Source organism: Rutidosis leptorrhynchoides, chromosome 4 (genome assembly GCF_046630445.1).
Source record: "Rutidosis leptorrhynchoides isolate AG116_Rl617_1_P2 chromosome 4, CSIRO_AGI_Rlap_v1, whole genome shotgun sequence".
In the NCBI taxonomy this organism is placed as follows: domain Eukaryota; kingdom Viridiplantae; phylum Streptophyta; class Magnoliopsida; order Asterales; family Asteraceae; genus Rutidosis; species Rutidosis leptorrhynchoides.
The window spans coordinates 552,293,411-552,303,866 of NC_092336.1; the positions used below are offsets into that span (position 1 = coordinate 552,293,411).

General features: G+C 33.8%; 1 protein-coding gene across 4 annotated transcripts; it reads right to left on the reverse strand.

Annotated features, from left to right (window-relative positions):
- Nucleotides 1-932: 932 nt before the first annotated feature.
- Nucleotides 933-10,144, reverse strand: LOC139845230 (uncharacterized). 4 transcript variants are annotated; one of them, XM_071835475.1, is made up of 11 exons: nucleotides 9,834-10,144; nucleotides 8,070-8,289; nucleotides 7,748-7,895; nucleotides 7,303-7,410; nucleotides 6,868-7,025; nucleotides 4,671-4,836; nucleotides 4,200-4,336; nucleotides 3,421-4,093; nucleotides 3,017-3,129; nucleotides 1,847-2,102; nucleotides 933-1,280 (listed from the first exon to the last, which is right to left on the reverse strand). In XM_071835475.1, the coding sequence occupies exons 1-11, from the start codon at nucleotides 10,012-10,014 to the stop codon at nucleotides 993-995; spliced, it is 2,448 nt and encodes an 815-aa protein (XP_071691576.1). In that variant the 5' UTR covers nucleotides 10,015-10,144; the 3' UTR covers nucleotides 933-992. The 4 variants fall into 4 exon arrangements, with proteins under 4 accessions (XP_071691576.1, XP_071691575.1, XP_071691577.1 ...); XM_071835474.1 differs by having other exon boundaries at nucleotides 8,061-8,289; XM_071835476.1 differs by having other exon boundaries at nucleotides 8,061-8,289; nucleotides 9,838-9,941.
- Nucleotides 10,145-10,456: the final 312 nt, after the last annotated feature.

Genomic DNA, 10,456 nt, shown 5'->3' on the forward strand with positions numbered 1-10,456 from the left:
TTGTGTTACTTGCCTATAAAGGTGAGTGGTGAGTAGAGGTAAGGTAGCGGCGATGGGTGATTAGACGGTGGCGAAGGGAGTGACCGAGGCGGAGGGCTCGGGCGTTGGTCATGAGATGGAAAAGTTTCCGAGTTTTACTGGGAATTGAAAATTACGGCGGTGGCTGTATTGCTAAACGTGTTGGAAATTTATGGTAACTTGGCTGGAAGATTTCGTTTAATTTCTTCTTTCCCACGAAGTTAAATTTAATCCATCAAGTTTTCGAAAGGTTATAATCAAAATCCAAAAAAAATTTCCATATAAATATATGTGGAAAATATTTATAAATTGCATCAAGTCCAAACTGGACCAATACCCAATTTTTCAGCCCACTACCCAATATTTTTTAGAAAGCTTCTTGTTGATTGATGAAAAAGAGAGTAATACTATAAATTTCTTTTATTCGGTTCATGTACCGAAAAAATGAATTGATTTGTATATAGATGCATGTATTTATATAGATAAAATGAGATTTAAAAATAATAATATTTATAGTATATCCGTTGACAAATTTTAAAAACAAAAAAAGATTCAACGTCACATAGGTGACACTGGAGGCCAACGCCAGAAGACGACGCCGGCTTAACGCCGGGAGGTGTCGTCTACACCGAGGAACTGGCGTTGGATTTGCTTAACGGCGAAGAAACTTGAATGACTCAGAGTGCTCTTAGGATTTCGGCCATCTTAGTAAGTTTTGATCATGTGTAGTTCGTGTTTGGTTTTTTGGTTTAGGATTTGGTGTTATATTACCATTTTAGTTTTATGTAATCTGGTTTTCTATGTTGGTGTTTTATTGTTGTTTTAACTGGTTCTTTTTTGTGCTTTTTATTTAACTTCCATATCAAGAATTACACTCAAGAGATGAAAACATTGTATTCACAACAAAGTTGAGTGATCAAATAGAATGTTGGGAATGATTGGATTATAATGAAAAAAGAATAAAGTACAAAACTTTACTGTTTTCTATGAATTTTTTCTAAATTTGGCAAGTTGTTTTTTTCCTTCTTTTGATTGATTGTAATCGTATCATTAGACTTGAATGGCAAGACGGAAACCTGGGTTGCGGGTACGGTGCCCCAACGCTCTTTTAAGAACAACTTGAATTTCCTAACTGTTTCCTTCCTGAAGTTGAGTTCTCTTGTGAAAAGATCAAAAATTACAAACGAAAGAATGTACTTGAACGGGATGATGAGGAGAACGGCAGAACCAAAAAGTAGCAGCATTGCAACTTCTGTCGTTATCTGAAAGTTAACAAACAATACCTCGAGAAATATAATTTAATATATTAAATATATAATTAGATAAACGCGTAAAAGGATCCGGGGAAGGAGAGTAACTTTTAGCCAGATATACGCAGCCTATTTAGGTATCCCGCGACCATTTCCAACCTTTATCTCAGTGAGTTTAACCTGAGACCCACCCATTCTGTCTCGCCCGCCTACCGACCAAGAATTCTTCAGAACAGGCCGGACGTACAAAAAGGAATTAAGGGCACCACTGGGCTATCTTGGGATGCTTACATAGATAATTAGATGATTAGCTCAAAAAAACTGGTCGTGTTGCAACCAAATATGGGATGTAATAGTTATGTTTAAATATGTGTTTGTTGTAAATTACTCCGTGAATGCTTGAAAGTTTAGAAAATTGTTGTTATATATATGGGATTAATAGATAAATGTCCACTAATCACATTTGTTGTGATTTTTAAGTTCAAAGTTTTAATTGAATCAGGTTATAAAGAAACTAATTGTGGCAACTGCAAATTAAAATAATTGGTTCAAAAACACAAATTCAAACAACTTTGTACCTGTGGTTGGCCTGCAAGAAGAACTGTACGGATTTTGAGAAGGGAAACGTTAATGGTCTGCATACACTTTTCCAGATCACTCATGGCTTTTTTTACAGCTATAATTTTCTCGATTGTATTAGACGGTGGTTGATCATGAATGGTAACTTTACCAAAAGATCTTCCGAGGCGGCCTTGTTCCTTTAACCCTTTTACTACTAACATGAACGTTGCCAATACCATCAACGTTGTAGGGAACACATAAGATAGCACATTTCTGAACCCAGAAGAAATATCATAAATAAGAAAACCAACTTGCTTATTGAGTAACATTCTCCTTCGTTTCCTAAAATAACCTCTATATCCCTTGGAAATAGACACATATGATATTTAGGGCATGCTTGGTTGGGGGTTATAGGCTATAAGGAATGGGTATGATTATAATTGAGATTGCTTGGTTATATGTAATAGGAATACTCATTACCCTAAACTAGTTAATGTAGCATTACCCACTAATTTGAGGATTATGGGAATCATTATAGTCATTAACTGCCATTTTTATCTCAAAAATTAACCGTATATTTATTTATTTATTTTCTAGATTATAATAACTCTAATGTATACTCCATAATTACGTTATATCTCCAACTCATGATTATATCTTCAATTCATGAACTGCTACAATTTTTTCAATCGTCTCCAACTGGTCCCACGTTGAAATTAACAAAATCATTTACTCTGTATATTATTAACAACGGAATTTCCTAAAAGCCATTAGTTGAATTCCTATTTTGATTTCTCTTATTTAATTTATGAATCTATTCTATATATCAATTTATTTCTCCAATATTAAGAATTAAAATATTGATGGTAAAATCTGTATAGAACTTGAAAAAAAAACTCGAATTGATTGTGTTCTAAATATTATACTGCCTCGTGTATCAGTGTATGTGTATGTATAAGAATATAAAACTATAACAATTTAATATTATTTTTAAACCTTATAATTTCTTTAACCAAGCACTATCAAAAGGAATGATTATATCCATTCTATTCCTTAGTATTCCTTTAGTATTCCCTTTGTCATTCCCTTTTCCATTCCTTAGTTTAAACCAAGCACACCCTTAATCTTCGTTGATGATTTAAAAAGGGAACGTACACCATAAACTACACAAAGAGAACTTATATTACCTGAAAATTAGTGCATACGTAAATGCAAGAAAAGATGCAGTCAAGTGTGGCTCTTCCCAGTGCCTAAGTTTCTCAAAGCTCTTGGCAATCATTGTTAAAGGAAGAAAAAGTTCCTGAAAACAAGGAACAATCTTCATATGGTAATTATTGACTTCTTACAAATAGAGATGGTAATTTCGACCCATTTTAATTACGAATGACTCAATCTAGGTTATGTTTATCTCCAACAAGTCGAGTAAAACAAATAGCTAAAAGGAAACGGGCGAAATGTGTCAAACAGGTCAAAAGTTGCCCAGAGTAAACATATTATGCACAAAAATGATTATTATGATATGAGGTAAATATAAATTTGAGCAAACTACTAAAAGTAAATAATTAAAAGAAACGTTACAATGAAGTTCAACCTTGAAAAGGTCGATGTTACTCGGAATCCCTTCAATCATGGCAGCATCAATAGTCGCTTGTGTACTTTCAACCACCTGATATTTATCCCGACATGTAATTGCCGCCTTTTCAACCAAATTTTTATCTCCAACAACATGATTTTTACTCAAAACGCGATCTCGTCTCGCTAAAGAATTTTTCCAAAAAACATTTGAATCGTTTGAACTCCATGATATATGCCTCATCCATCTTTTTAAATACACACCACCATCAATATCATAAACATGATTACTTTGAACTTCTGATACCTCACCGGAAGACACGGCGTTGACTTTTTTAAATCTCGTGGTCAATGGTCCACCCCATAAGTTGACTGCTAGTGCCTGGCGAACAATTTCACCGTATGGTGCGTTTTGTAAATATGAGAATTGAACAAGTTTAGTAGGGTCGTCTATAAGTTTTTTTATGGATTGTAAAGCTTGAAGTCTTGCAATGCCGTTAATGGCACAATTTGTTGCCCTCGTATTACCCTTTTTAGCACCGTAAACATCGTTCACTAATTGGTCATTTTCTTTGGGTCCAAAGTCTCTTATAAATTGGTGAACAGATATAACTTCATTGACAAAAGCATGCCATACGTCTCGCCTCATTTCACCTCCAAAATCAACAAATTCAAGTATCCATGTTTCGGAGCTGAAAATATATATTTATATGAGTTTTGATATATTATATATCATACAACAAAAAAAAGCAAGATTTTGATTGGTGAAGAAAGATGGATTTATGAAGATTTACTCACCCTGGACCAGAAGTAATAGAAATGGCCGAGTCGAAAAGATCAGAACCCAATGGCCCAACCCTGGCTTTCTCGACCCGTGAGCCGTTTCCGGTAAGATCCAGTCTAATAGCATCTAGTTGGCCCCTCAATCCAATTTCCTGCAAGTTCATATCTTGTTAGGTCAACTTGGCTTATGTTTTTCTCAATTACGGGTCAAATAAATTTTAGCTAAAAAGAAAATCTGTAAAAACAGTTCAAAAGTGACCCAAAAGCATATTCAAATGTCAGATTACAACCTCTAAAATCAGGTTCGGTCAATAAATTGGAAACTTTTATAATGATATACTTTTTGTCAATCGTATTTATTACATTAATCATCTTGGAAATATAACAAATGTGTAAAGAAAGTGGTGGTAGGTCGGTCTGATTTGTTATATGTTTTGATCTATTACCCAATTAGGCACTCATTTGAGTTGGTAAAAAGGTGCTTACTTCAAAGTAAAGTGCCTTGTCAGTCAGAGTTACTTTTCCGGGCCACGCCATGTTAGTCTCCCATTTGAGAACGGGTCGTTTTCTGCTTGAACCAAGACATAAAATTTTTTCACCGGATAAATGAGAACTTTCCATTGAAATGGATGATTTTCTTCCTTCATATACCCTGCAGAAGAACTCAAATCAGAAAATGAACAATTCTATGTTGGTACTTGGGTGGTAGATGGGTTGAAACGGATCATTTTAGGCTCTGTTCCAGAGTTTTGGGATGAAAGAAATGTAATGAAGAGAAGAGAATGGTATGTGAGTGAAAAGAAGGGGAGTGATTATAGAATTAAGTTTAGTGTTCCCTAGTTAGCAAAGGAAATGGAATGATTGCTGTGTATTATCATGAGCGAAAATGACTTCCCCTCCAAATCAGTTCAAAACCGCCCAAATTGGAAGGATTATAAGGAAAGGAAGTTCAACACAATTTCCCTTCCCCTTCTTTCCTTTTCCACCATTAAAAAAACTAGGGAACATATTTTCTTATTCCTCTTCTTTCCAAAACCTTTCTTTTCTCTCCAAATATATTCTCTGGAACAGACCCTTAGTATGAGTTGACTTCCAACTAGAAAACAACAATTACCATATTAACTATTAGACAAAAATGATGAATAATACCAGGGGTATTTTCGTCATTTCGCCTTTTTTTAACCAACTTTCACTTTGTCAAAAAACCCCACACTTTGTTCAAACATTAAAACCGGCCCCCTAAACAGGGGGCCAAAGTGCCAAATCAACATTTTCATAAAAAAATCTTAAATAAGCTACACCCAAATATTCAACGGATCATATCTTCTCGCTCGCAACGAGTTAAATTTTTCCGGCATCATCGTTAAACTCGAAATATTTTTACGAACACAATGTCACTAACTATATGCAAAACGGATTCTTTTTAAAAAACGCTAAATATTTGGGGTACTTTTCATACACGTTGATTTTGCGTTAAATTTTTAAAAGTCGACAATTCCATAGGTAAACGCGGAGATGCACATATATTGTTAATTTAAAATAACATTTAAATCTATCACGGGTTATACCTTTTAGTTCGACTTGAGTTGCGCTTCAACGACATCATCGTTAGCCACGAAATAATTTTACAAACTAAACGCAATAAAATACAATGAAAACCGAACACCTGGCGCGAAGCGAGGGTTCGAAAACTAGTATTTATGAAAAGAAGAAATGAACAATTGATATAACGACGCGTGGCAAGTTTTAAACTGCTGGATTGATTGAATTGTCCAGATCATACGGTTAGTATTTTTATTCGGAAAGAAGTTTGGGATTTACCGGAACCCAAATTCAATGCGGTTCAAGTTAACATAAAGTCAACAGGAAGAGCTCAAATAGTCAACGATAAGAAAAAAATATTCACTCCATTCTAAAAAAAAAGTGAAAGTTATAATGTTTTACCTGTTCGGGTTAGTGCGAAGGGCGAGTAAACTCACCCCTATACTCTACTGTACGACTTCTTGCAAGAATGTCAGGAGTCCCGACCACTAGGCTACCACCTTGAGATGGTTATTTTCAAAAGAAGTGACCTAAATATTTTGTGTTTCATATGTTATATTCTGAATTAATTAGTTTTTTTAACAAAGTATGTGAGAGAATAAATTATGAGTAATTGTTTGTCAACTTTCATGTAAGAAAAAAGTGTAGGGGACATTGTGTGACTCATGAAATTAGACACTAAATTATTGTTTCATTTTTACCTTCAGTGTTAAATTTCAAATCGTGAATGAAAAATAAAAAGCATATACATAAACACGACATTGTGTGACTCATGATATCTATCTTAATAAGAACCTTCAAGTCTCTATAATATATATATATATATATATATATATATATATATATATATATATATATATATATATATATATATATATATATATATATTGACATATTGTGTCATATATATATATATATATATATATATATATATATATATATATATATATATATATATATATATATATATATATATATATATATATATATATATTGACATATTGTGTCTGACAATATTTAATGCTAAACATCTCCCAAATCTCAAAAGCATGGTTTGAAAAATCGGAAAAAATCGGCGAGAACTCGGAAATTCAATTCGGGCGAGAACTCGTTAGAACAATAAAAGAAAAAAGTAACTCACTTACGAAGTTCATCAATATATGTAGACCACACGCGAAATGAGATTCCCTTTTGAGCACCAGCAAGAGCCTTATAAAGATTATGTGCTGTTGCCCAATCAGCTAAACCAGAAATAGCTGGAGCAATGCGAACAAATGCCTCTTCACCTACAAGCTTCATCTACAAATAACAAGAATATTTTAATCTTAATTTGTAATTGTAATTTGTAATATCCTTCGATGGTGTTTACCTTGGAAATAGGCGGTTGTGTAATGGTCCAAAATGGACTAGGGTCAAAATGGAAACTTTTATGTTCAGCTAAAAATACATCTATGAAAAAAAACCCAACTAGTTTTGATATCTTATTTTCTTAAACTCAATAAACTGCCAAGTATCTGATGATGGCAACGATTTAGGTGCAAAACATTAAATTAAATAAATAAATAAATAAACAAACCTGAAATGGAACTTTCCCTGATATGCTACCAGATGAATCTTTCCCATTGATGTAAGGATGCTCCCAGGCAAGCATGGTTATGAACATAATCCTTCGAAAGGCCACGTCCTGCGAACGCAAATTTTTAGTCATACTAACACTAACGAACATTGACATATATGTACACCCTTTGTTGCCCAATCAGCACTCACACATATGTTCTACCTTTTGAAATCAATTCGACCTACAAAATCCAAGATGCAGATGAATATTGAAAAAAAACAAAAAAACTGTGGTAGTTTAAGTGACAAAGTTTAAGCTAGCTATTTTACTTATCTAATTATCTAAAGATTTCGAAAAGATAAATCCGTCATGAACTTGACTTCAGTTGGTTTTGGCAGCAAGAAAAGTATAGATTTTTTAGACGAAATTCAAAAATGGGTAAAGTTATATCAAAACTACAAACCTTAAGGCAAGGATGAACTTCAGAATCACCTCTGCATAAAAACCTAAAGCAACAATACTCCACGAAATTGCGAGCATTAATAGACACATTATCTGGAATGAGTGCCTTAAATTTCATCTGCATTTTCTTCCCAGTTAATCCATTCATCCTACAATTTCATTAATCTGACAAATTAATGTTATCTCAACTTTCAAAAGTTCCATATATGAATATAAAATTACATATTGTTGAAGTAATGAAACAGCCAACAAGATTATTAATTTTTTTTTTTTTTTTTTTTTTTTGAGAAATTTCCCTAAATTGATATGGTCACCTACTAAACTGCTCAATGGAAATAACTGCAGCCAATGAAAGGTTTCCGGTTGGTGTTGTTATGTCGATAGTGTGCTCTGCCATGAAGAGCTCCTCCATATCGTCAATCTCATATGAAGTTCCAATAGTCGAATTTTTGTCTTGAACGTTTTTTACGAGTGGAGACGTCAAATCATTCAGAAAATTTGTTGTCTTCGATACCCAAACATTTAACTTGTCCTTTACTAAACCTGTCACAAAAATTAAGTTATACCACTGTTCTTTTTGCACTTATAATGGAGTAACAAAGTGTGAATATGTAATAAAGTGTGTGTATAGTATATCCGAAGTTCATAGTATTCTAAGATTCCTATCAAAGACAACTCGGAAGCAGTTTATGTGGCTCTTGTATGCTAGCATAACCTTGATTACGTTTTATATGACTAATCACTGCCATTACAGATTTCGAAAAATTGTGAAAATATAATGAAGTGTGTTTTTTTGTGCAAAAATAGATTGTTCTTTTGCACTAAAGACAAGTAACATGATATTTGGATATGTGTTTTAACTGTTATTATAGGATACTTAATGATCCTAAAACATAACAAGCTGTAGTAAAATGGCTTGTAGAAACCAGTATTTAGATGTTCTGATGTTGTTCAAGTCTTTGGCCGATTATGAATCGTTTAAAGTATTAACAATCTTAGTGATAAACTGTTCACTTTCCACTTAATGATATGTTTCTGAACAGCTCTTGATTCAGCAGGTAAAATTATTGTTTTGATACAATCCCACATTGGTCATGTAGGAAATTACATGAGGGTACTTAAGCCTAAGGGGTTCTCCTAACCATTACACATGTCTTTTGGGCTAGGCTCTTCCTTTGGGTTTAGGTTCCTATCGTTTAGTGCTTTCATTGAGAGGCCGCGTTTTCGGAGGGGGCGACCTAGGAGAGGGCTACCAGGAATATCTAGAGTGGGCACCACGCGTAGTGGAAGAGGCGACCTAGAAAAGGGCTACCTAGCGAAAAAAGTCTAGAGTGATCCCACATTGGTCATGTAGGAAACTACATGAGGGTACTTAAGCCTAAGGGGTTCTCCTAACCATTAGACATGTCTTTTGGGCTAGGCTCTTCCTTTGGGTTTAGGTTCCTATCTTAGTTGGCCCAATAGCTGCTCCAGCTGACCTTTCTTCTTCAATTCCAGCTCTATCATGTTTCTTGATCACTTAATCTGTCATTTTATCTAAAAAAACGGTCTGTTGGTAGGAGATATAGAAACAAGGACTCCTTCACAAATAGAGGCATCTGGAAAGAGCACTTAATACAAAATAAAAGTAAACAGCCTCTAAGACTATCTTATTATTACAAAGAGATATTATTTGTTAAACTGAGAATACTCTAATTAAGTTTAGCAACGAGTAAATTTGTAACCGTTGTTTACCTTCAATAATTAGTTTTGTCTGTATTGCAACTTACATATCGTTCCAAAAGTTAACAACTCTTAGTAGAGGTAACCTAATTTTTAAAGCACAATCATTGTCATACTGTTTTCACTAAAGAATTCCTAAAATTAGGTACTCCAACAAAACTTGAAACTATACTACACAAGTAAATCTGATCAAGCTCACTTTTTAACTGACCCCTAAGTAAAATTCAACACATAATTCAACAAACATATTTTCACACACACACACACACACACACACACACACACACACAAAAACTTTTAGCAAATAGTTCAAGAATTTAAATAAAGAAATTTATACACAATAGGAAGCATATATATCAACTTACTGACATCTAAGTCATTGAGCTTCATCTTATAATCACCCAAAGATTTACCCAAAGTCTTGAACCCATTTTCGTTTTCTGAAGATGGGTCCTTTGCACAGGCAATCTTCTTGCTGAAAGTGTGAAGGCGGTGCTGTGAGGTTAATGGGAACAATGGAGGGGGTTTTAGGTATTTTGATTGCATTTTGTTTTGATTACATATAATTATTTTTTTGGAAATAGTGGAAAGGAAGGATCTTTTATTCAAGATTCATTCGTATGATTGCGAAGTGAGAAGTTGGATTTGGAAGACAGTGTGGATGATCTTTTATGACAAAGAGTAAGTATGGTTTGTGGGTGTTTTTCTTTTTTTAATTTTTTTAATACTTTTATGCTAGACTGGGTATGTTTGGTCTACATTTTTGGTGCACATGACTAAATGGGTCGGGTATGAGTCCAGGAAATTTATGTCAGATTTCCCAAGTATAAGATTTCTAGTGATTATTTTTTGTTTCGAAAAAAAAAAAATGAAAACTTATATAAATACGAAAAACGTTTTCACAAGAAAAACATTTTCAACAAGGGATACAAAAGAGAACTTCGATGAGACTCGTATTCTAGAAAGCGAAAAACATGCAAATTATCTA